Genomic DNA, 26,847 nt, shown 5'->3' on the forward strand with positions numbered 1-26,847 from the left:
TTTGCATGTACATTGCATTGTCTTGAACATGAAAGACTAATGTAAGTTAAAGTTGGGGCTTCCTAATGATAGAGTCTGTGTTCTGGCTTTTAAAATGAGTCCTCATCAGTGATGGTAAACTCATTCTTCCTCTTGTTCAAATTTACAGAGAAAACTGAGGCTGTAAAAAGTACAGAAGCAAGTGAATCGGCCAGCCAGGTAAATTCCCTCTGGTGTATTGTGCCTTTAAATAAATACAAACTGAAACCACATCTTCACGTTCTACAGAGAATTCTGCCACAGCTTCATTAGTCTGTCTGAGTATTGTATTAGGATGCTCCCACCTGCTGTCCACGCACATCAGACTGTGTAGTTGGAAAACAGAGGTGACAAGAAATTCCACTACCTTCAACAAAAGCTGGCACATGGGTGCATAATTCTGTGTTTCTTTCATGGTTCTTTGAATTTTTAGACTAACCAATCTCTTAACTTAAAAATAATACCACCACTGTTTTCCCCAACTCAATGTTGTGATTGATGTCAGGTCTCCAATTACAGTCAACCCTCTGTTTTTGCATGGGATCTGTTCCAGGACACACACACATACACACACACACACACACACCTGTGAAGACAGAGACTCACACATATTCGAGTGCCATAGGCTTGAATCGAGCGCACCCCTGCAAGTACGCGCCCCATTGACAGTAACAGAGGTCACCCCTTTGTGAGTACTCAAGAATGTGGATCCCAAGTCTGCGAGAAAGGAGGGGCGAGTATGTTTTTTCTAGATAGCTCTCCTTTTCTCAAGGCAAGATTGTCTTTTTCCCTGCATATGAGTGAAGATTAAAACTATGGAGATTTTTTCTCATTTCTCAGGGGAAATGAGAATAGAGCAAATGCTTTTCAAACATTTGAAACCACAAGGGTGACGCAGAGTTATTTTTGAGAGTGAAAAAAGACCTGCAGTTGGGGATTCAAATACATGCAGTACTTCTCTTGTTGTTGTTAGCTGACTTTGGGTTGACATTGACTCATTGCCCAAATGAGAAGAGGCCTTGCCTCAGTTGCACACAAAAGGTTCTTGGAAAGGGCTAGGATTTCTCTTATCTGAGCTCGCGATTCAGAGAATGTAAGAAACACTTAGTGAATTCTGTGTGAAAACTCCTCACTGAGGGTTCTGATTTTGTGTCCTTTTTGGTTTTCCAGGATGCAGAGGAGACATGCGTTGTGGTGGTTTCTAGCCTGCCTGAGGCAGGGCTAAGTCTGGATGAAATTTCTAACTTAACCAAGCCTTTTGGAAAAGTGAAGGATGTCTTAATTGTGTCTTCGCATAAGAAGGTATTGAGCAGTTCTCACAAGAAGTTCAGACAGAGCATTGGGAATATTTCTGGTTCTTTGCGTAATTAGTATTACTTAATGTTCACGGAGTTCTTGGCCACCTTGGATCCTGTGCGGTGGAAGGGGAAATATAAATTCAATAAATAAATAATAAGGCCCACAGATGATTCTGCATGTTGCTGTAACTTGGGAGAATCATAGAATAAGCACATGGAGAGTGACCATCATTTTTAGGCTGCTGACATAGCTTCTTTCCTTTTCAAAAGGCATACATAGAAATAAGTCGTAAATCAGCAGACTCCATGGTGAAATTTTACACCTGTTTCCCAATGTGGGTGGAGAAGAACCAGCTGTGCATTACCTTGGCTCCTGAATTCAAGGACCTGAAAAATGAGGTTGGTAAATAGGACTGTTAAGAACCTTATTATGCATTTGGAGTCATTTTTGCTTTATGAACAGGATTCTAGCTGTTGCTCGCTTTTTAAAAATTATTATTCTGAAAGCAGTACTGCATGATCTGTTTCTTGCTGAGTACAACTGGCTTGATACAAAGCCTAGAAGCAGCAGTCCCAGAGAGGAAGGTTTGAGGTTCTGTCCTCAAGGTTTATTACCAGAATCCAGTCATTAGGCCCAGCTAGAGTGGACCCATTGAATCGGTTGATAAACAGTAAGTCAGCAGTTTCCTGAAGTTAGCTGTCTCAGTGAGTCTGCTCTAGATTGGAATAGTAATTTGATTGAGAGCTTTGTCTACCTACTTATTCATATGCATCAAACTGGTATTTTGTGGAGTTCTCTCTGGAGTTGGAAGAGCAGAGTGCCTTTTGATATAAATGTTAGATGGTCATTTGCCAACAGTATTGTAAATGACCTTCTAAATGCATATATGATCAGAAGGGCAGTTGCAAATCTAAAGAGAGTGAATTCATTAGCACACTGCTAATTTATGCTTTCAGAATCAGGCATATTTGCTGAGAATGTAGTGGCTCCTTAAAGACTAAGATATACTGTAATATAAGTGTTCATTGCCCCTTTCAATCGAGATGTGTGGTAATTTCACTGGATAGAACTGTATATATAACATACATTATAAGAGAAGAAATTGGGGGTGTGAGGGGAGGAATTGCATTCACAAAGTGTGGCCAAGGTTGAAAAAATTATTGTACAGAAGAAAACTATATCCAGCTAAATTGGGTGTGTTTGATGTATAATTTATAAATCTGCAGACAATACACTCTGGTTCACTATATAAATCCTCTTGGTTTTTCCTTTTTTAGGAGGCTATTTTTATTACTATGATTAAAGATTCCAATCCAAAGGTAAGTTACAGAGACTTTGCTAATCAGTCCTTAGTGAGTTATAGACATCCAGCCTGAGCCTCCAGGGCAGGATGAAATTAGTGAAATGGTCCATGTTTTCCTTGATTTGTGAAAGACTTTGAACGTCTCAATAGAAAACCGCCACTTGTTTTATCAGAACTTGATTCTGTATATTAAAAGTAGATTTTTATTAGAAATTTAAAAATGGTACAAGAAAGCTTAGTTTGGCACTGAATTACTCTGCTTGGTGTAGTAATCGGAGGGAACTCTGTCTTGATGTTGCTGTAAAAATGAAGTCTTGGTGATGAAACCAGCAATAGTTGCTTCCTTTAGAGGAGAGCAAGCTGTAGCAGGACAAGCATTTCTTCATGACGCCCAGGGGCTGTAGACAAAACAGATGGCTCAAAACAGTAAATCAAGCCGTGTCATTTGCCTGGAAAGTTGAAAGAGGAAAAACCAGCATTCTAGCCTCAGATACAGAAAATGGTTGTGCCCTTTGCAACATGCAAGCTTTGCAAATTCAAGCTTATCTTTTGTGCTGTCTTTCCTCCCCGCTCAGGTGAATACAGAAAGTCTACATACACAGTTTGTGCACCTAGGCAACTTACCAGACAAGGGATACTCGGAGCTTGAAATCCTTTGTGTTGGCCTTCGATTCGGACGAGTAGATCACTACATGGTGATAACAAACAAGAATAAGGTGAATTTTGTGTGCAGCTGCATTGGCTCCTGTTCTAATCCTCTGGGAGAGATGTAGTTCAACTATCTTTATGTATAGGGAAGAGGGAAGTGGTCAGTGGGGATGCGAGGAGTTCAAGAGGGTTCTGCTCCCTTGAAAAGATTTTTCCATCTTTCAGATAGCAATAAAAGTCCTAGGAACAATTTATTTAGAAAGGGGAGATAAGAATCCATCTGAATCTGACCAACAATATTTATGTGTATGCCAGTGTATTCTTTACAGAAATCCATGCATTCTTTTATATCTATTTGAATTCCCCAGGCAATCCTTCAGCTGGACAGTGCTGAGTCAGCTGCTTCCATGTGCCGCTTCCTGAAAAGGTATCCTTACTGTTTGGGAGAGTCACAGTTAACGTTCTCACGATCACCAAAGGTTGAGCCTTTGCCAGTAAGTGCATTTTGTTTGGTCAAATGCTCCTTGTCTGTTCGTCCTGTTTTTAGTACTGAGGAGGGTTTTGAAAAATCAACTTGAATGCAGCGCTGTTCATAATTTTTATAATCATTTGATAGGCTGACCAAGAAATGGACTGTGCAGAAGTTTGCAGTTCAGTCTTGCTTTCTGACAGGACTTAAACATGTGTTCCTTGTAGAATTTATGTTCATATGTGTTAAGTGTATGATTAAAAGGAGCAATCTGTGAAGGTCCAGCTTCTCAGGTAAAGGGTAATTCCCAAGAAAAATTGTTGAGCAGATGAGTGTTTTCCCTTTGAAAGGGCTTTTGCTCAGATCCTTCAACATGTATGACATCTGTTTAACACCTTCCAGTGCAAAGGCCCAGCAACCACTAGTCTCCAGTCAAGGTGGTGAGACAGGACACATCTCCATACACATTCCCAGTCCTTGCAGAGTGAACTTGCTGAAGAATATCCACCCCAAATCTTAGCTGACCTGAATGGACAGCCATAGCCTTGTAGCCCTGGCTGATGTGTGTAGCTTGTCAGTCTTTGTAGACTTCTGACCTGGTCACAGTCCAATGTGATTTTGTCATCTGCCTCTTTTATTTAAAAATACATGGAATTGCGATGGCTTACAGCTTTTAGCAATAAGGTTCACTTCACTTCAAAGTCCTCTAAGACTTTCTTAACAACGATCCTTCCCTCTGCTTCTAGCCAGACCTGTTTTCTTACATGGAGGATAGGAATTGTTCTGGTTGGCAGCCCTCATGCTGACCTCAACTGCTGGTGACCCTGTGGATGAGACATCTTGAGGCCCCCTTATCCTCCACTGCTCTGCTCAGGTCTTGTACATTCAGGCCTGTGATCTTCCTGATGAAGTCTGTCAGTCTTGCACGCTGTCTTCCTCACCTTCTGCTGCATTTCTATCTTTCCCATCATCATTGTCTTTTCCTGTCATTCATGCCTTCTTATGATGTGGCCGAAGTACAACAGTCTCATTTTAATCATCTTGGCTTCCAGGGAGAGTTCAGGCTTATTCTGTTCAAGGACCTGTTTGTTTGTCTTTTTGGTTGCCCACAATATTCTCAGCACTCAGCTCTAGCACCACATCTCAAACGAGTTGATTTTCTTTTTATCCACTTTCTTCACTGTTGAACTTTCACATCCCTTTATGATGACGGGAAATGGGATGGCTTGGCCGATCCTAATTTTAGTGCTCAGTTGTGCATCTTTACTCTTTAGTTTCTTGTCTAGTTCTTTCATGGCTGCCCTTCCCATTCGTAGTCTTCGTCTGATTTCTTGATTTCAGTCTCCTTTCTGATAAATGTTTGACCCAAGGTACGGGAAATCTTTTTAACTATTTTGATTTCCTCATTGTCTAGGTTGAATGTATGTAGATCCTCCATGGTCATTATTTTTGTTTTCTTTGTGTTCCGCAGTAATCCTGCTTTTGCAATTTCTTTGCTGACCTTCCTTAGTAATTGTTCCAAGTCCATGATGCTTTCCCCTAGTATTATGGTGTCATCTGCATATCTTAGATTGTTGATTTTCCTTCCTCCTATCTACTTTCCTCCTCCTTCTGAATTTAAACCTGCTCTTCATATGATATTTTCTGCATGCAAGTTGTACTCTCCTGATAGCCCACTAGGCTCCGTCAGGGACATGTGTTGGAACTCTTTGTACTCATTTTACCCCATAGTTGTCGAATGTATACCTCTGTCTTGTTATCTTCACTTTCTGGTGTTCAGAGGTTTCCCAGAATGGTCTTGGACTTAGCCAGTGGTGAGGAATGCTGGGAATTTCATCTCTGCATCAGCTGGAGGGACTACACTTTGCCCACCTCCTTACTAAGGGAGCTCCCTCTCTCTCTTTTGGGAGTAAAACATGAAGCCAGAGGCCTGTGGAACCCAGGGAAAACTACCACTGAGTTCCTGGGGTCTTGGATAACTCCCTTCAAGGGCATCTACTTTCACTAATAAATCTAGCCCCAGAGTTAGGCAGATGTCCTGGATTGCAGCTCCCATACTCCCTAACCACTAGCCTTATTGACTGGAGCTTAGGGCAGTTGTTAGTCCAAAACGTCAGGCTGACACGAGTTTCCCTGTCCCTGATCAAGACTGAAGAACACTAGACTAGACTGGGCTTGGTGTTGTTGTTGTGTGCCTTCAAGTTGTTTCCAACTTAAGGTGACCTTATCACAGGGTTTTCTGAGGCTGTGAGTGTGTGACTTGTCCAAGATTACCCAGTGGGTATCTGTGGCTGAACGGGGATTTCAACCCTGGTCTCCAGAGTCAATAGTCCAACACTCAAACCACTACAGACTGGCTCACTGGGTTGAAGCTCATGAAATAGAGATTAAAGTGCAGTGTCTGTCCTTAAGGGAGAGAGGGAAGACTGCCTGCTAACCCAGTCCCTCAGGCTAGTCTTCAGTTTAAAAAAGCTCATACAAGTACCTGTTCCGGGCCCTGTGCAGAAACTCAGCCCCATGTTCACTAGCAAACAAGTAAAAGGGGAATTCACAAAGAAGGAGGGGAAATACTGTGTTTTCCATTTGGAGAGTGTAGCTAGTGTAGGGTCTGTTTGTTGTGCTCTTTTTTTCTGTGTGTTTGTGTAGATGAGATATGCTCTTGTGAATTGTTTAAAATGTTCAGAACTGTGTTACTTTTTTCACAGGCTGAAGTTGTAAAGAAAGAGGTGAAAAAGCAAGAACCAGGCCAAGAGAGGTACGGTTTTTTAGAAGTACTTGAAGCAGCTATATTCTTATTTATATGTTTGTGTTTTGTCTGTGTGTGAGAGAGTGAGTGTGTGTGCTTTTCAAACATCTGACTTAATAGAAAAGACTTACTGTGTGCCTTTGCTGTCCCTTCTGATTTTACAACAGTTAAGAAATATTTACAGTAACTTAACTCTCTGACAGAGTCTCTCTCATCCTCCTCCCCCATTGAGGACTTGTGATACACTAAGAGCAACTAAAGAAAACAAATCCGTGTTTTGAATGTGTAGGAGTAGTTCACTTCCATTAAGCCAGAATGTTTGCCATTGACTCTAGTGGGATATTGAAAGAACCATACACAGCAGGTCTTCTGAGGTTTCTGGGCTGATGGTTTCTGAGGAGCACAGAGAAATCACATTTTATTTACTGTTCTGCTATACTGTAGTTCATGCCTTTCTATGTGTCCTGGGAGTTTTGTTTTGTTTTTTAATGTCAATGTTTTCAGACTCTTTCCAAATATGATGAGACTGGGACTTTTAAAAAATCTTTTACTGTGGAGTTCACAGCTTGCTCCATCCACATTTGGTTCTGAAATTAGGCTACATGGGGGTGCCATGCTATTTGAATGCAGCAAAACATGCTTTGATGAGACCAGTAACAGCGTAAAATGCATCAAGAAAAATACTAAATATAAATTGCATCCTGACAAGTGTTGACACAGTACATAATAATGGTTGACTTGCACATCTCTTCCCCAGTTTCTTCTGTTTTTGTCTTCTTAAAGATGTTTGTGTAGCTATTCAGCCTTCATGTCTATTTGAAGTACATGTTGTCTGTGTAACAAATAACCCTTGAAAATTACGCCTGTGGTGATTAATTTCTTCTGCTGTGGATTATATATATATATATATATATATATATATATATATATATATATAATCTCCCAACTAATAAAATGGCATTTTTTCAGAGTACTGATCTGTCAAATTCATCCCGCTTGATTATCAAGTATGTAAATGCAAGAGAATCATAACGCACATTTCCAATATTGTATGTGTACATTGTGCATATGCCCACACCACTCTATTCAAGCAAAGACCTGATTTTTTGCACCAGAAGGAAGCCTTTGTGTAACCACTCCAATATGAATTTGGGGAAGGTTTATTACCAGTTGGCTTTGCTTGAATCCTCTATAGGTCAGCTTCATGCATATTTCTGGCCCTTTATACAAGAGCTGTTCTCTAAGGAAAAGACCACCATGGTTGATATACTTACAAAGCTGTTGCTTTCAACTAAATAATTTAAGCTCATGATGGAACAGTCTCACTATTCAGTTATAAAATTGCTCCTCAGTTGTGTAAGTACAAACATGATGAAAAGGGGGGGAAAAGCAGAAGCTTCAGAGTGCAAAAACAAGGTAGGCTTTTCTTTTGACTTGTTCCCTGTCTCTTATTATATTGGGTGACAAGTGGAAACTAAATTTCTGTTTTCGGGGGTTGATCAGATACACGTGAAGAAATCTTGAAATACCTCCAGCATTTGGTTGTTTGGTCACTATGGAGTGGAAATGGCACAAGTGTGTTCACTTCATCTTCCGAATGAAGTGGTGGACCCTGCGTGTCTGAATGCCCTTTGTCCATCTCCTTCCACGGAGCCACGTTTCAGCAACTACACTTTTTCCAGAGCAGATTGAAATGACAGAAGATTGGCTGAACTTTGAGTGGAGAAGGGCTCTGCCTTTGCTCTTTAGCAAAGGGGTTGCCTAGAAGCTGTTGAGGCTCTTGAAGAAGACACAAGACTACACCTGCTGCCTTTAGCATAGATATGCCACACTGGAATGATCACAATTTCACAAGTGCCCTTGTGCTGATATCTTAAATCTAGAGGAATTATGTTTGTTTAAAGTTTTTGTACCTTAGATACAGAATCTTAAATTATTTTTTTCCTGGTCCTACAGAGTTCTGTATCTTCTTTGCGGAATTCTATTTTCTGAATTCAGGCATTTTCCAATGCCTTCTTGAGTTTCCATTTTTACATTATCCAAACCACCAAGACACTATCTTTTCCCTTCCAGTAAACAGTCTGGGAATTCTTATATTCCCAGATGTATTTTGTTAGTGCATTCCTTCCGTTCCTTGTAGAAAAATAAAAGATGGATTTTAATAGCTTTTTTTATTCCTGATAGATCGCATAGAATGAAACTCCATCTTAGTTGAAGAGAGGTGGAGTATTGTTTCAGCACTTCAGACATAAGGCTGTGTTTGGAAATTTGTCTGCTTAATTCACCACAAAAGAGACAGAGCCCAGTTTACTGGGACTAATGAAGCACTCCAAGAAAAATGCTGTCTTCTGAAAGCTGATGGTGGAGATTTTCCACAGCTTAAAAACAGTTCCTAATTTATGCTGCAGCCTCTCCATACCAAATGATTGTATATTATTCTGGATTTTTCTTTTGCCTTCCTACAGTTTTATAATATCAGCCATGTCTTGAAGATGAGCTGCATCAAATTAGCAGTCACAACTGTAAGGTTCCTGTCAAAAGACAAGAGGTTTTAAATTTTTGTTGAGTTCATTTCTGGAGCATGTCCACTGTGCTTCATCATAGCTGGATCAGAATATGACTTGTGCTACTTACGCCACTGATTTTTAGAAGTGCATCCTCTTTGCTGGCCATGGAATTCAGGCTTTTCTTGCTTGACTTGGAAATCAGATCCTCAACTGAAAAAAGAAAATCATTCTTGCATACATTTTATTGCTTTGCAGTCCTTTTAAAGGACTGATAAATTCTTCTGGAAATCTCTTTCTGTTTTGACAGTCAGCTGCCATCTTTCAGTAAGTGGTTATGCTGGCTGCTCTTTTGTCATCCTGACAAAAGTAGTTAGGTTTTACACCAGTTTGTACCTCCTCTCCAGCTTTCCTTTTATTTAGTTCTGTGTCCCACAGTACATTCCCCACATTTGTCCCTGTTCTGCTTGTATTAGATAGAGGTTGCCTTTAGAGTGACATCTTCTGTCACCTAGCAAGTTATAGGATGCCAGATCATCTTTCTGCTGCAATGATACGTGATACTGCATCATCTTTTCCTATGCCATCAAGATAGAATTACAAGAAATCCAACTTTGAAATACTCCACTATAATCTAGAATATTATTCCAGTGAAAAAACCGGAATGATGACACTTTTGCTACCTCAGTAAGCTTCCAGAAGACTTCTGGTTTCTCCATTGCTGCAAACCAAATGGACTCATAGTCAGATCCAGCAGATCTCTAAAATGGTGTGCTTACAGTCAGATAGAAATGTTCTCTCAAATATTGCCCTGTACAATGTCTCCTTGAAGTAGCTTACTTTGAGAACTAGCTTTTAGAAAGCTGAAATAAAATCGGGACTGAAGGCTCAGCGAGTATGTGTTTTTATGTGGGTTTTCCCACTCCCTGTGTTCTTAACTTGATTCGTTTTAGTTCTCTAGGTAACGATCTTCTAAGTGCCCATACCTCTGAAGTGGAACCAGAGGAAGGTGGATAAAATATCAGAACATTTTTCTATCCTAATATTAAATCAATTTTAACTTAAACAGAGTCATATATCCTCTATGTGTACCTGTGTTCTGTCTGTCTTCAGACTGAAACTTAGACCCTGCCCAATCAGTGCAGCGGTCCACAGGGCACACATGTTAAATAGTACCTTCAGAGACACACTTCAGATAACAGAAACATGCCTATCATGCTGAGCAAGGTAAATTGACCTTTGGCTGAATGGTAAAGCCGGTTTAGTTGATAGATATCCCAATGCTAACCTCTAGTGCTTCAGGAAAACCCAACCATTGGCGTCAAGAGGTTATTGATAACTGTGGAGTTCTCAACATAGCTTGATTTATTCTGTTTTTTTAAATGTATTTAGCCCTGAGTTGAAATCAATTCCCGAAGGATCAGGAGTGGCGGACCCATCTGTCGTTCCTTCGCCAAAGCCCGTTGAGGCCAAGGAAGAATCCACTTGCGACCTGAAGGCTGAGATTCCAGAAGCCAAGAGTGAACACTCAGGCATTGAACGAATTGCGTGTGAAGCAGTTTCAGAACCATTGAAGACTGAAATGCCAGAAGAAAACACTGGAACTGGAGCAGCAGACACACCTGATCTACCAGTTAATTTGCTGTCATCTGAAGTAAAGTCTGAAGAAGTCCTTGCTTTACCATCCGTCACAGAGAAGGAAGAAAAGATCACAGCAGACTCTAATGCTGAGTTGCAGGGAACTGCAGCCACATCTGCAGGAGAGAACACAAGTGAAGAATTAGCCACACCTGTTGGCAAACCATCAGAAGAATTATCAAGTGCGGCTCAGAAGGAAAGCATTGGGGCAGGCTCTCCTGTGACGGTGGAAGGAGAAACTACCCATGCTGGTGGTCTTGAGACAGTTCCACTGGTATCTACTGAAACTCCTGCAGAGGAACTGTCAGGTGGTGACCAGCTATCAGAAAACAAGGTGATAACTAAAGAAGCAGAAAGTACTGAAGCATCAATAGATTCATCAGAAACTGCTGTCGCTGAGGGTGAAACAGTGCTAGACAAGGAATCTGAGAACAATTTTTCTACAACTGAACAGCCCATGGAGGTGGAATCTGGCGCAGTCGTGGTGGAAATGAAGGAAGACACAAAGGAGAAGCTTGAATTACAGTTGGCCAAGGCAGAAGCAACTGTAGACAAGCAAACCGAAGATCTGGCATCAAATAATGAAACTGTGAAGGAGGAGAAACCTGAAAAGAATGTGAAAGAAGAGAGTCCAGAACAAGTTCTGCCCAAGGGAGAGCTGAGCAAAGGGCCAGGACAAACTGAAACGGATGAATCTTGTAAACCTACTATGCTCACAGCAGAATCGGGACCCAGCGTGGAAGCTACCTCTGCTTGTAAAACTATCCTAAAGTCTGTGATCTCTGTACCAAATGTAACAAGGACAAGAGCTTCAACACGAAGAAAAGATGAACAGAAGCCTGCCGTAAAGCCAGGGACCAGGAACCAAGCAACTGCTGAGAAGAAACTGGTGTCAAAAAAAACAAGTCAGGAAAGGTCTACAAACAGCAGATCAGATTTGCCGGATAGCAGTAAATCTAAGCTGAGCACAAGTTCTGTTGTAACTGTTGTTCAGTTAGGGAATGGGAAGACTTCTTCGCAGCAAGAGAAGGATGCCCAGGTGGAAACTAAGGGCATCCCCAAGCAGACCCGAGAGCGAGAGAATAGATCCTCCAGCCTGAAGCGAGACAGCAGCAGCAATAAGGTGAGGAGGGCAAAAGCACTGGCTCATAACTAACCTTGATGCTTCTTCCAGATCTTGAAACAAAGGTACAGGGATAGCCTGTGCTGGGCCCCTTTCCCCGTCCTGTAAGCTGCTGCATCAAGTGGGGTCAATAACCGCACTGGCACCATGCAGTTGCTTCAGGTACCAGGGATGCACAGGTTCCAAAGGTTTTACCCAGATGAATCTGAAGGATGGTAGCTGCTGCTGGGTAATCTGAGGGTGGCGTGGCACTTCTTCGCGGTGGAGTTTGGAATGGGCAAGTATTGTTCATTCTGTCTCTTGCTGTCGCTGTCTCCTCTGTTGTGAGGTGATGCCTCCTGTCTTCAATCCTGGCCACTGTACATGTATGGCTGCTGAAAAGAAGTAGGTTATCCACAGTTGTTGCTGATGCTTTCAATACCCGGATCTTTAAAACGATGGGCGTTGTTCTCAACTTGCATAGCATTGCAGTCAGTCCCCTCTTAGTTTAAAGTGGGACATCATGTGCTTGCTAGAATACTACTTTTAATTTTTCCTCCTCATTTTAGAAACTTTTTTTCTTCCAGGTATCTACGGGAAGAAATACTAGAAGTTCAAAAAGCATCACAAAGCCCAAAGAGGTAAGAAAGCAAACAATGAGCGAGTTTTGCAGTCAAGAGCATTTCAAGGAGCATTTCTAGAATAATGGAGGGCATAGTGATTGATTTTTTTTCTTTTTTGGATTTTATTATAACTTTGATGTATTTTACTTGTTGTAACCTGCCCAGATTCTCTGTGATAGGGCAGGCTAGAAATAAATCTATTATTATTATTAATGGTTTTCCTTAGGGAATTTTTCAAAGGGAGCTCTTTTGTATCTACTTCTGTGAGAAGAAATGCAACGGGGGTGTATATGTGTGTGAGTAAACAGTCCTGAAACGGATAAACCAGGAATAAGAGACTGCAGAAGGGATAAGGAGTATTCTCCTCTTCCCCACAGAAGGCTGTTCCATTGTGTTTTGGCATCTGGAAAGTGATGTAACATCACTCCCAGCTGCTATTTTGTGAGGGGTAGGTGGATATTTCAGATTTTTAATGGGGTTGAGTTGCTCTGAAGAGCGTAGGAGAAAGCAGACTTGCACATTTGCAGCAGTATTTGGATGCTTTTGGCTGATTTTTATGTGAAATTGCCCAAAACATGGCAAAGTTTTTTAAATGGGGCAGTTGTGGGTGCTCCAAGGGCCCAAGTACACATGTGGCCCACCAGCTGTACTTGGCCCACTCTTGTAGTACCAAGCAGCCAAATAAAGTTTCTTGTATCCTGGAATATATATATCCTAGATTTTCTTATTGAAAGGCACCAAGGTGAATGACTTTTGGTTTGTCTTGTCTGTATTGTGATGGGAAAAAAGTGAACCAGCTGTACTGAACCAGCTATACAGTTATTACAATCAGGGAGCAAGAAAAATTAGACATTCTGGTTTTCCATTAGACAAGGAAATAATAATAATAATAATAATAATAATAATAATAATAATAATAGGTAAAGGAGAGATGGGAGACTGGTGATCTTCCAGACGTTGCTGGACTGTAGCTACTATGATCCCTCAATGTTGACGATGCAATCTGGGCCAATGGGACTTCACAGTCCAACAACATTTGGAGGACCAGACTTCCTCTTCCCTGTCACAAAGTGCAGAGGACCCCTGTTCCTACATGATACAGTCATAGTACTTTAGAGCATGTCTTTACAACCATGGCAGCTTTCGCTTTCCTGCTAGTTGTCTTGCGCTTCACTTTGGTTGTCCCTCTGGCTTTTGATAGAATCCTGACTTTGTTTTCCCTGTTTTGTAGGAAGAAGAGCTTTCTCCGTTTAATTTGGATGAGTTTGTCACAATGGATGAAGTTACAGATGAAGTGGAGTCTCCGTCTCAGCCTAGGAGAAACCCTGTGAGAGGCAAAAGGAAAGATCTGACAAGGAAGAATCCCTCTTATGAACCCAGTTCTAAGAGAAAGAAGGACAAAGACTCTGAAGCCCGTGTGGTTGAGAGTGAGGTCTCCTTTGTCACGCTGGATGAAATTGGTGAAGACGAGGGTGAGATGGTCCAGGAAGAACCATCTTTGGAAACCATGCCTGATCCTCAGGCATTGGTCACTGTGGATGAAGTGAATGAGGAAGAAGAGCTGATTGATGAAGTGATCAGAGATCCTCAGTCACTTGTTACTTTGGATGAGATATCTGAACAGGACGACCTGATGGTCCATGAGGCTGTTAAGGATGCCTTTGTGTCAGAATCTAGCGAGCCTGATCTTAAAGCAGAGCCTTTAGTAACTGTGGATGAAATTGGAGAGGTGGAAGTGCTCCCTTTAAATGAGCCTTCCGATTTCAAGGATGATGAGATCTTAAAACCTGGGGAACATGAGAAACAGGTTGTAGAAGATCCAGTGGATTTCCTGTCTTCCCAGATGCCGGAAGATCCCAGCACTCTTGTGACAGTGGATGAGATCCACGAAGATAGTGACGACCAACCATTAGTGACTTTGGATGAAGTGACAGAAGATGATGAAGACTACCTGGATGATTTCAATCGCTTGAAGGAGGAACTTAACTTTGTTACAGTCGATGAAGTTGGCACTGAAGATGAGGAAGAGGAAACAGATGACATCTCTAGTGACAGAAATGTAGAAGAGTCAGTTTCCCAAACAGTTCCAGAAGAAGAAGAGACTGAAGTACCAGTTGATGAACCAGCAAGAGACATGGAGTCTTGTCCCACATTGAAAGAAAACAGAATTCAAGATGGTGGCCTTTTAGAAGCGCATGGTGAAGAGGCAGTGCATGGTCCAGATAAACCGCTTGAAGGAAAAGAGGCATCTGAGGTTCCAACAGAAGATCCTGAAAAAGAGAGCCTTGCTGTAGAGGCTGCAGATATAGAGAGGCAGGAAACCACTTTCATAGAAAAAGGAAAGGATGAAGGGGGAGAAGATCTGGAGAAGACAAGCAAGATGCTTGAAGCAGACACAAGTTCTGAGCAGCCATTGGCAGGTAGGATGTGAACTAGTTTTAAGAGGAGTCAGCGACTTGAGAAGGTGAACAGCATCTGGTCAGAAAATGTACACACACACATATTCTTTTATTCAACCATCTAGTTGGGCACCCAGGCACCGATTCTTAATCTTACATGATGCCGCTGCTTGGTGGATGGCAGTTGTGAGAGAGGCAAAGCTGCTCAGGGGTGCTGATGGTGACCCTGTTTTCTTTCTCTCTCTGTCTTGCAACCTGGTAGAATGGCTATTTAGGCAAGCGTATATAAAAGGAGTAAAGTATTTTTCTGGCCAGTGAGGTATTCACACGATTGCAGTTAAGGCAGCAGGTTGGTGTCCTCAGGGCAGGGGACACCCAGGTTGAAATCTCTCCTCAGCCATGAATCTCCTCATCAGATGACTTTGGTCCATCCACTCTCTCTCTCTCCCAGCCCAGCCTCCATCTCACAGGGTCATTGGGATTTTAAAGTGAAGAGGGGTAGAAGGGGCTGTGTGTGGTCCTTTGAGCTTCTTGGCAGAGCAGCAGAAAGGAAATGTCAAAACATTGACATTCTTCCTCAGTCAGTGCAGAGCGAAGTAATGGGATTGGCGGCACAGAGACCCGTTGCCCTGCAATTCGGTGCTGTTTATTTCGACTGGTCTGAGGGAGGGAAAAGTCATCCCTCATGTTGGCTGACCAACATCCTTCTCACAAGAGGTGCTAAGGATCAAACCTGGGGCCTTCTACATACAGAGCAAGAGATTGGCCGCTGAGTTACAGCCAGAAGTGAGGACTAAGGCTGTGATTTGACGGACCGTCTTGACTATATTGCGTAGCTGTATGTAATCATATAACCCACTTACACAGTCCTATTCATATATATGTAACTAAAAGAATAAGACTTAACATAGTATGCTGTCCAACTATCAGTTGATAGTATTCAGGCATTACATAAACTTGTACTTACCAAGTATTGTACCCATATCAGGGAATGCATTGTTGTTACGTGCCAGTCATTTGCAACTTAAAGTGCCTGTCATGTTTTGTCAGAGAGAGTTTGCCATTGCCATCCTCTGAGGCTGAGAGAGTGTGACTTGCCCAAGGTCACCCAGCAGATTTCCATGGCTGAGGGGGGATTTGAATCCTGGTCTCCAGAACTGTTGTCCAACGCTTCTTGTCAAACCACTACACCATACCATACTACACCACACATTGTGTGAGAATAAAAAAGAAAATAACGTACATTTTCCCTTTTAAAGCAAAATACTTCTCTAAGATGTGGGGGAGAAAAGAGTCTTCTTCAGTTTTGGCTAACGGACACCCTTTTTAACAAGAAATGTCAAGGGTCAAACCTGGGGCCATTGTACAGAAAGCATAGGATGGGCCTTTCCCTTGTTTCTGAGCAGGAGCTTTCTGTAGTCATTGAGTAGGTCAGTGCTCCTTCACCACTTAAGCCAAAATGCATGAGCTGAATCCAGTTGTTAGTGCCAACTAGAGTAGACCCATTAAATCAGTGGTGATTAAATATGTGGTCACATACATAGATGGTTAGTTTAGATGTCACTAGTTAGATGTCTGGGTGTTATTAGGTGTTTAGATGTCACTACCAATTGGATCTCCTTCTGGGTCCTCTCAGCATACTCCCTTTTTCTTTGCTTGCTTGGAATGTTCCCAAGGTAGGGATGAGATTGAGAACTGTGTATCATGAGAGTAGAATGCAGTGACAAGTCTAAACTAGCAGGATTTTCTGAACAGAATCGGTTTGCTTAATAGAGAATCTGGAAAACAGTTTGATGTTGGGAAGACAAATGTCTCAAGCCTCCTCTTCTGCATAGAACAAACATTTTAGTTCTTAAGCTGTTTTTTGTTTGATATTCACCACTCCTTACTGATGAAGTATGTTTTGTAGTGCACCTAAAGTTTAAATCCTAAAAAAAGCAACCAAACCAACTGAGCTTTCTGTTGAAACAGAGGTGGAGAGCCATGAAGAGAGTGCCATACCTGAAGCAGCTGAAATGGAAGTTGAGGGAAGCTCAGTATCCACTCAGGAGGAGGAGAAAACAGGAAAGGGCGTGCAGACATCTTCCCCAGACCTGTGTGTTTCCATGGAAGACAGTAAAACAACCGTCGCTGAAGAACCGGATGCAAGAGCTGAATTGCCCCCTCAGAATCCTGACCAGCTTCCTGAAGCCACTTTGGAAAGCAGCAGTGAAACACCACCAGCTCAGACCTCTGAAAAGCCTGAGAGAGGTAGGATCTAGAAATAGAGACGTACCAGTTTGTACAGTTGGCCCTCCACATTTGCGGCTTTGACTTTTGTGGATTTGATTATTCACCAGTTTGATTAATATGTTCTCTCTAGGAATCTCTAGGTCAGTGATGGCGAACTTATGGCACGCGTGCCAGAGGTGGCACTCAGAGCCTTCTCTGTGGGCACACATGCTGTCACCCTAGCACAGAGTTTGCCAGAGTTTCTTACTAGAAAACCAGAGGGACGTGGCACTTTGCAATAAATTAGAGGGGTCTGGGTTGCAGTTTGGGCACTCGGTCTGTAAAAGGTTCACCATCACTGCTCTAGGTCCTCCAACATGACTTTGCCAGAAGTTGACCATAGAGTCACACTGGAGGACCTAGAGATCCCTAGAGAAAATACTTCTTTAGGCATTTGTAGGTCCTCTAGTGCATTCAGGCTCAGTTCTTCATATCTGAAGTTCGTGTGTGTGTGTGAGAGAGAGAGAGAGAGAGAGAGGTTGGGAGGCAGGCAGAGATGAGAATTGTTGTATACTTTATGGGACTGTTGTAAGGATGTCAGCTGTATTTTGTATCTGAAGATGTCTGAGTGCCTGAGGGAACTGTACAGATAATGAAGATGGTGCGGTCCCATAGGTTTACTTATTACATTTATATCCTGCTTTTCACTAAGGATAGTCAAGACAGTTGTCAAGAATAAAATACAGCTAAAATACAAAATAATAATTAAAACTAGCAGGTTGCTACGCATATGATGGTAGTCTTGGATTCCCATTTAGAGTCAGGAAGACCTAAGCGTATCAATTTTCTTGTAAGTCAGAAGCTCACACTTATGGGGTTTTGGTTTGGGAGAGGGGTTACTGCGTATACATCTGCATTCAAATAGGCTAACTACCCTGCAGATGTTCAGGCTGTGAACTCACACATGGGTTGTGTGTGAACAGTAATGGCATGTTATGTGCATGTTTGCATTAGGGAAGGTTTAAATGCCAGAATAGATGTTACGTGTCCTTTGTGCCAGAATCCAGTGGTGGATCTTGGGGTGGCTAGTCAATCCCACAAGATGTGTTGGTTAAGACTCAAATACGTAGCTGTGTTATGTGCCTTCAAGTCACTTCCCCAATTTAGGTGACCCTAAAGTAGTTTCTGCAACCTTTGGTCTGAGATGGTTTTGCTTTTGCCTTCCTCTGAGGCTGAGAGGAGAGTGTTGACTGTGCTTAAGGTCACCCAGTGGGTTTTCAGGGACTGGGGGGGGATTTGAACCCTGGTCCCCTGGAGTTATAGTCCAGCACTTACAACTACTTATACCACATGACTCTCTGCACAGCCTCAAATTACCATTGTACTACTATAATGATGAAAATGCCCCTTCTTTGATAGATTTGACTGCCTCGGGAGGTTGAACGGCCAGAGGCTAACGGAGGGAAAAGTAGATTCTTCGGAGAAGCCCAGCCCACAAGCCAAGCTGAACGTATTTTTAAACTCAAGAGCCTCCCCTCCAATCATTTCATACCACAAACCAAAAAACCGTTGTACCACCCCCACCTCCCCAGTTGCGTTGATCTGATTTTCCAAGGAAGTAATCAGCCATGGGGAATACTCGTAAAACTATCATTCACGTTTGGACTCTGCGGCATGAAATTGGTATTATCGCTGACGCATTTAAACAGGCTATTGTGTCGTTTCCAAGGTGCCCCCTGGATTTACAGCCTTCAGACCTTCTGTAACACTGACTTCCTGAGACAGATGTGGTAAAGGTGATCAGGAAGTGACTACACGTGGCCAGTCTTGTCTGATTTCCTTACAGCTCCAGTTCCATGTACACAGGTGGGAGCGGCCTGTTACTTCACGTAGTAGCAGAGGAAGCAAGCCAGTTTTTTTCAGACTTCCATCAGGCATTTTGGAAGGTTGCCCTCATCTCGGCCTGTCTGCACTGCCAGCAGCCATTGAGGACGTCTGGGATTTGTACACCTCACTCTTTGCAGTGTGCAGAAATATGTCCTGACTCCAGGTTACATATAAAGACCCACCCCTGTCTTAAGCCTTGTTGGCCTTATTCTGAGCATGCCAATTCCCTTCCTGGGTGCTCTTCACACCAAAGTGAGAGGCAGCCCTGTTGCCCAGGAAAAACGCATAAGGCTAGAGCCGGATGACAGACCACAACCACACTCAGTTCTAGCCAGCAGTTCAGGAATGATGGGAGTAGTTGCACTCCAGCAGCATCCCACCCTAGTCCTAAAGTGACCTTGTAGTTTAAGAGACTAACCTGGTTTGGTGTCTTCACATACTATGTGTTAGCATTTGTTCACTGGTGCATCTGTCCCTTGACTTATTTGCTTGTTTGTTTATTTATTTAGGTTTGACTTCCTGTTCCAAAGGCTGGCTTTTTCTGTCAAATCTGTACCTGTTTCTGTGTGGATGCAAGCATCTATGAAAAACATTGTCATTGAGGCTCACCCGAAAAAATGGAGTAGTCATTTTTTTTACTTTCCTCTTGCACAGCTTCAATATGAGAATTATAAATTCTTAAATACTGTTGGCTTCTTGCTTTTTGAACCCAGTTCAGAGACTGTCAGAGAGCTATCAGGGCCCTAATTGTTTTGCCATTCATCAACGACCGTGCTGGTCTAATGGGACCCTTACAAAACGATGCCATTGCCGTCTGTCTGGGGAGGCGTGTTGTCCCAAGTGCTGGGTTTTGTGGCATTTATTAATTGATCCCTGTGTCAGATTAGTGGGCAGTTATTCCTCTGCTAATCTATATGTACTTTCGCACCTGCTATCCAACTCACTTGTATTTATTAATTTAGCAAATTTATCAACTACTGAAGGGTGGGATGGCCACCTAATTTAATGCTGTCGGGTCAGAATTTCCTGCATTGCAGAGATTGGAGTGTTGTGCGATCCCCCGCTTTCTATTCTGTGTTCTAAAAAGTACTATGAATGCAGAACCATAAAATGGTTCCTGTGGGTTGGGACTATCCCCCCTCCCTCCGCCCGTCCCTTGTGTTTCCATTCTCATTCATTCATTCACTCTCTTCCTGAGAACAACAGATGGAATACCCGAGTAATGTCCTCCAATCCATGGATTCTTTATCCCTGGATTCAAGCATCACAGCTTGGAAAATATTTTAAATTATAAACTCCAAAAAGCACACTTCTTGTTGACATTTTGCGTAAGGGCCAACCATTTTATATATCCTAGTATTTATGGGACTGAAAATCCACGGAAGGGCCCTTGAACCAAACCCCAGCGGATACCCAGGGCCCACGTCCACAACAAGTTGGGGACAGCAAAAGAAGAAAAGGTTTGAACAGACAACGTGGGAAAGAAACAGCGAGGGAATGGAGGATGAGATGAAGAAACAGTGAAGTGGGGAAACACAAACAGAAAATGGGGGAAGTAGTATAGCGGGAAAGAGACATAAAATTAGGGGGGGGGAGGAAAAAGTGCATGAGGGAGCACATTATATGGGAGAGTTGTACCTCCAGACAAGGAATGTAGTGATTTTGAGGCTCCCTCGCCCTTTCACCCCAGCCATCTCCACCAAGGCCCTTGTTGCCCCTCTGATCTGTGGGGAGTTGGCTTAGCAAGACATCATGTTTTAGTTTTCCCTTTCCAGTAAATTTGGGTTATCTCAGTCCATTTAGACTGGGATTGTAGTGTAAGAGGGAAAGTTTCCCTGCTGGAAATGTCTGACTTGTTGGAAGGTCCCCTTCCCCAAGTTACGGTCCATTCTGCCTGTCATAAAGTGCACTCCCCAGGCACTACTCCAGAAGCCCATGGTTGTGTCTTTGCAATGGGAGGCTGGAGAAGGGGAACTAGAACAACAAAACAAATGCAGCACTAAAGCTCTTTCCATGCCCAAAACAATTGTGTAAGAAATCTGTCAACATTTCCTGCCAACGTTTCTGTGTCGTTTCTGCAGAATTCATGAAGAGTGAAGCTGTGGAGGAGAGGAGAAGAACGAGGTGCAGAAGAACGCGGAGAAGCCAGAGTTCTGTTGACACTGGGAGGGGAAGAGCCTTCTCCAGCAAACTCTTTAGGGTTCCAGTCAGTTCCATGTTTTATTTTGTACTTTTGCAGCTGTTGTGTGTATCCCTTTTGTCCTACAGCTGAAAAACATCAAATTGTGTGGATGAATTTCGTTGCTTGCTCTTTGCAATGATGCTGGAAGTGTTTAAGTAAATGTTCTTATTGTATTAGTCTCTCACCTGTCTGTGGCTTTCCCCACCGGGCGTTCTGGTCCTGTTGTAGGCTGTTTGATCCCAGAAGAATTGTGTCATTGCTGTCCCAAGGGAGGTGCTTTGCTCACCCTTATAGACACTAATCTTCTAACAAGGAAAAATCTTCACCTGATGCTAGGGTCCTGAGAGGGGAACCACCAAATTGTACTCAGTGGGGAATTTACACTTAGTTCATAGAATGAGATTTTTTTTGTCTATGCTAGTTCCTAATGAGGAGTCTTTACTCAGGACACGAGGCTACTGTCAGGACCGGCAGAGGAGGAGAAACAGATGGTTCCCAATTGGCAAAGGGGTCAGGCAATGCTGCATCCTCTCACCCTATCTCTTGTATGAGAAAACATATTGTAAGAAGCAGGATGGACATAGAGAAGGAGGAATGAGAATGGGAAGGAATATCCAACACTCTGAGATACGCAGATGACCCCTGCTACTAGATGAAAAACCTCACAGGCTTGGAACAGCTACTAAGGAAGCGATCAGGAGAAAGTGCAAAGGCCAGGATTATGGTTGAACATAAAGAAAACAAAATATTAATGACCCCAGAAAATTTACACAGATGCAACCTGAAATTAGGAAATAGAAATAGGAAAAAAGTATTTTCATACCTGGGATCAAATATTGATCATAACGGGAACCGCAGTCAGAATCATAAGAAGACTAAGATGGGGAGGGCAGCTCGGAGGAGAACGAGAAAATCTCCTAAAATGTAAAGACATACAACTGAGCAGAAAGAAAAGTTAGAACCATACAAGCCATGCATTCCCTGTATGCCATGGATGGATGGTAGCGATGGACAGTTGAGAAATGGCTAGGAATCAATTCATTGGAGATGATGTGGGGCTGGAGAAGAGGGCCAAAAAGTCAAACAAATGGGCCCTAGAGCAGATCAAACCAGAAATCTCTGGAAGCCAAGCTGACTAGACTGAGGCATCCCATGATGAGGAGACACGACTTACTGGGAAAAACAATAATGTTAGGAAAGCATTAAGAGAGGAAGGCCGCATGCTAAATGGATGGACTCCTTTAAGGAAGTCACAGGTATGAATTTGCAGGACCTGAGCAGAGCAGTGGAGCATAAAGAGTCTTGGAGATGTCTCCTCTACAGGGTTGCCATGATTGACTTCAGTGTGCATAACAACAACAACAGAAGAGTGGTTCCAAACTAAGCACTGCAGACTGCAGATTCCAAATCAGTTTAGGCAAGGGAAAATCAACTTTCACCCGAAGACACTCGCTCACACATGCGCACAAGAACTAACAATGTAAAAGGTGGTTGCTGATAGTGATTTCAGAGGGTTGTAGCAGCGGGTGACACTTCACTAGATTCAGGCACAGAGTTCTGAATTGCGGGTGCAGCGGATGGATCTGGCTCATCCCTCAGCTTGGACCTGGTTGGCCTGCGTGTGCCCAGGGGTTAAGGGGAAAACAGGGTGGCTGTCTAAACTCAGCTGAGACTGAATTGGGGCTGCCCCACATGTTATAGGAGGAAACATGTTCTGAGACCGTTCTCAGGAGTTTGGACTTTTCCAGGAGGAAGAATGGCCTAGGGTTTGTGGAAATGGCAGGGCAACCAATTCAAAGGTCTGACACAAAGAGGTGTCATCTCCAGTGGGAAGTGTCCTTTGATTCCCAACCTTTTGGCAAGAACCCCTGGTGCATTGCGCACCATCACACTCCTGTCTGGAGGGAGTATGTAGATTCCAGCCCCAAAAGGAACTGTCCTGTGTATGTACACTAGTGCTCCCAAGCCAAGCCTGGCAGATTTCCTTACTTGGGCAGCCTGTTGTCTTTGCATTGGGGCTCCTTTGGTGGATACGTGTCCAAACATCCCTTTTAATACAAGTTGATATCAAAAGTTGACTAGGTGTGAAGGAGGGCTATTGCCCTGGGGTAACAATTGTTTCACCTTTTCTTTCCCCTTCTGAGTAGAGGATTTTGTAACTTTCGGGAGTTTCTCAGGGACAGTCGTTTTAGTCTCTTGTGAGGCATCTGAAAGGGAGGTGGGCAATACACAGACATCCTTGTTAGTCTGAAAGTAGTGACCCTTGTGATCCAGCAATGTCCACAGGCGCATGAGTTCCCCACCACCACATGCTCTCATGGACACCGGTTTGGTCAAAAACCTAGAGCGGATTCCCTATGCCACTGACACAGGAGCCACAAGCAACGACTCTGGGCTTTAGCCTGAACTGTAAGGGAGCCTTTCTAAGCATTGAACCATTTTCCTCCAGAAGGCTTTGGCCACTTGGGCAGCTCCATTATTAAAAGTATAATTTCAAAGGAAGGAGTTAGGGAAAAGGAGGGGAAAAAGTGAGGGTGGGGAGAGGAGTGCTAGCATAGGAATAGGCACTTGAACATACATGTTAATATAAGTTAACATTTATGAAATACGTATTCATGCGGAGCTAGATCAGTAAGACCCTTCTGCCCATTGATGGATAGATAGATGCTGAATGTCTATCTTTCCAAGCTTGGAGTGTCTTTTAGAAGCAGTAAGAGAATGCAGGTTCCAGCTGAATTGACCACTATGTCGGATTGCTCCATTTAAGGGTTGCCCTGAAACCCACGGGGCAGGGATCCCTTGCCCCACTGACACTCCAGGGGCTGGACAGATGCAGCCTCTGCCCTATTCTCTCTAGAACGAGTCTTTGTTCCCCATCACCAGCCTCCATTCCCTGCACACACATTAACATGCCAAAATAGCGCACCTGCGTTGCTGCAATACTCAACCAACTGTTAACACAAAGCTGTTTTGTATATTCAGTGGTTTAAAACCCGGTCTAAACTCCTTTCTTGCCACTGGGCCTTACTAAGCCTATTGTATTCACCTCTGCAAGTCACCCCCAATCCCACAAGTCCAGAGAAACAACATTTTTGTGGAGGAAGATAAGATGTTCCCTGAGACTTGCGTGGAAAATTACAGCTTGTCGTGCATGGCTTTCTGGGCCAGAGAAGAGCCTTTGGCCGGGATCCCATTGCAGTGCCATCCCTTGATCCTCTTCCGATTGTGGCCTCTTTCCTATGTTCATGTTGGGAGAGTCCATGCTTGAACTTCCAGACCTGACACAGAAAATGGAGAGGATGAAGCAGGACTGAGATGCAGAACTGAGGATTATAGCCACTATGGTCAGATGTTACAGGGCTGAGCTTGGGCTGCTCAGGCTAGGAGCACTGATTTTTAAAAACACAGTAAGATAAAAGCACAGTACAGTACTTCCGTTAAAAAACCCTTATTTGGAAACCAGTTAATACTAAAACATTGTCCAGAGAAGGGCGGCCAAAATGGTGAAACGTGTGGAACTGCCAAGCCTTCTGACAGAGCTGGCAATGCTCAGCCTGGAGAAGAGAAGGTTAGGAAGTGCTACGATAGTCCTGTTTCAGTATTTGAAGGGTTGGCATAGTGAGGAGGGAGCAAGCTTGTTTTCTGCTGCTCCAGAGAATAGGATACAATAGAGCAATGGATGCAAGCTACAGGAAAAGAGATTCCAGCTCAACATTAGGAGGAACTTCCTGAATCTAAGAGATGTTCAACAGTGGACGACGCTGCTCCCTTGGAGAGGAGTGGAGTCCTCTTTGGAGGTTTTTAAACAGTGGCTGGAGGGCCATCTGTTACAGGGAGGGCTGGGATTGTGTCTTCTTCCTGCATAGCAGGTGGAGGTTGGACTGGATCAGGGCCCTTGGGGTCCCTTCCAAGCCTAGGATTCTATGATAGTCTAAATAAAAAGGAAGGAGACTGGGTTGTGTCTGGGACAACAACTTAGCCTCCTGCGGCCAAGACCTCCACAGTTTAGGAGCAGCCACTGAGTAGTGCTTTTGGGGACCCTTGGGGCAAGGGACAAGGAGTTATCCAACATCTTGTACTACAGCACCTACACAGCAGCAACAGGGCTCCATCCCCCGACTACTCACTGGTTGCACCTACTGCACACATCCCTATGGCCAGTCGGCAGCTAAGGGTAGAATGGAACAGCACCTAGGAGCCCCATGTTGGTCTGAAATCCATAGGAAGTGAAAGAAAAGTTGTGTCTCCTCCTCTCCATCATGTTGGACTCATAGGTTGCTCCTGATGTGGGAAAGACGTGGTTCTGGGGCTTGATATTAGAATGAACCGAACTGAAGTACGCAGCTGCTGCTGCTTTTCTGCAGTGCTCCTCATAGACTCATGGAGTTGCAAAAAGGGCCCTGATCCAGTCCAACCCCCTTCTTCCGCCATGCAGGAATACACATTCCAAGCACCCTCGAGAGATGTCCCTCCAGCCTCTGTTTAAAGGCCTCCAAAGAAGGAGGCGCCACCATTTTCCATTGAGGGAGTGTCTTCAGGAGGTTCTGTTGGGTTAAATGTCCCTTTAAGGAAACATAGAAATAATTATATAGCTGTAAATGGGGGTACAGTGAGGGCTGTACCCCCATTTGGAGATTGTGGTAGAGTCTCCTCCCTTGGAGGCTGTCTTTAAGCAGAGGCTGGATGGCCATCTGTCAATGGGGATGCTTTGATGGAGAGTTCCTGCATGGCAGAAGGAGGGCCTTGGAGTGGATCAGGGCCCTTCTTGGGGACTCTTCCAACTCTATGATCCTATGATTTTAGCTGGGCGCCTCCTGGAATCGTCCGGGGGTGTGGCCATGCAGATGAAGCCTCGCTGAGCATGATGGGAAAGGGAAAATCCCACTTTCTCCCTCCATTTGGGAATTTCCCTCCAGTTTCCCAAATGTGCCCCAAAGGTCCCATAATCCACCCCCAGAAAACAACAGCCCTGCAAGGCTGGCCACCCAAAACCTTACGCAGCTCTTTGCAAAGGGAAGCGAGCCAAAATACAAAACACAATCATCAAATCATAAGACCAAGACGCAAAGGTTTCCCTTGCTTTTTTAAAAATTTGAAATTCAATATAAACTTTAAAATTAATTAAAAGTTTTAGTATTAGGTTGTAATTATTATTTATTTTAATTTAAATTGTTTTTAATATTTTTAAAATTCAATATAAATTTTAAAATTATTTCTTAAACTTTATAAATTGAATTTAAGATCATTTTTAAATTTAAATTTTGATATTTAATATGAATGTTAAAGTTATTTGGAATTTTAATCAGGGTCTCAAAATCCAGGGAGCCCTTCTCAAAAGAGAGGTCCCAATCCCAGCAGGGCCTCAACAGCATTGACCCCCTAAATCCTCACAAAACATGGATCTAATGATGAATTGAAGGGCCTTGAGGCCTCAGGGAGGTTTATGATGAAGGGGATGTGGTTTTTAAATTTGGAGGGGAAACCTCTGGAAGCATGTTCAGGGCTTCTATTCAGCAGAGGAAGGACATAGCAACCCTCTAGTCTTGTTTTCCTTCAGAAAGGTTCCGTCTGTGCTCTGGAACCCAGATTCCATTCTGGAACCCAACAGAAGAGGCCCTGCTACAGCAGTTGGCTTCTGGAGGCCAGAGGCTGCTTTCTGGGAGGCTCCTTGGCCTGGACTCTGCTGACCATGCCTGGGTTCAAAGGCTTCGTCAAAGTGAGTGAGGGGCAAAGGGCAGAGGTCAAGTGGGGGGGAAGCCATGGCGTCCCTTCTTCTTCCCTGGCTCTCGATCACCATCTCTCGTCTTTGCTTGCAGGC

At 43.4% G+C, this 26,847-nt stretch overlaps 1 protein-coding gene across 3 annotated transcripts in view; it reads left to right on the forward strand.

The window, feature by feature from the left end:
• The window catches only part of ZNF638 (zinc finger protein 638), an 86,130-nt gene that overhangs the window by 44,497 nt on the left and 14,786 nt on the right, over positions 1-26,847 (forward strand). For all 3 annotated transcript variants that reach the window (XM_042468532.1, XM_042468531.1, XM_042468530.1), the window contains exons 12-22: positions 149-198; positions 1,189-1,320; positions 1,587-1,715; positions 2,595-2,636; positions 3,196-3,336; positions 3,637-3,762; positions 6,443-6,492; positions 10,380-11,748; positions 12,315-12,368; positions 13,582-14,770; positions 16,721-16,999. In XM_042468532.1, the coding sequence (XP_042324466.1) occupies positions 149-198; positions 1,189-1,320; positions 1,587-1,715; positions 2,595-2,636; positions 3,196-3,336; positions 3,637-3,762; positions 6,443-6,492; positions 10,380-11,748; positions 12,315-12,368; positions 13,582-14,770; positions 16,721-16,999 (3,561 nt within the window). The remainder of the gene's footprint in view (positions 1-148; positions 199-1,188; positions 1,321-1,586; positions 1,716-2,594; positions 2,637-3,195; positions 3,337-3,636; positions 3,763-6,442; positions 6,493-10,379; positions 11,749-12,314; positions 12,369-13,581; positions 14,771-16,720; positions 17,000-26,847) is intronic.

Source organism: Sceloporus undulatus, chromosome 5 (genome assembly GCF_019175285.1).
Source record: "Sceloporus undulatus isolate JIND9_A2432 ecotype Alabama chromosome 5, SceUnd_v1.1, whole genome shotgun sequence".
NCBI classification, from domain to species: domain Eukaryota; kingdom Metazoa; phylum Chordata; class Lepidosauria; order Squamata; family Phrynosomatidae; genus Sceloporus; species Sceloporus undulatus.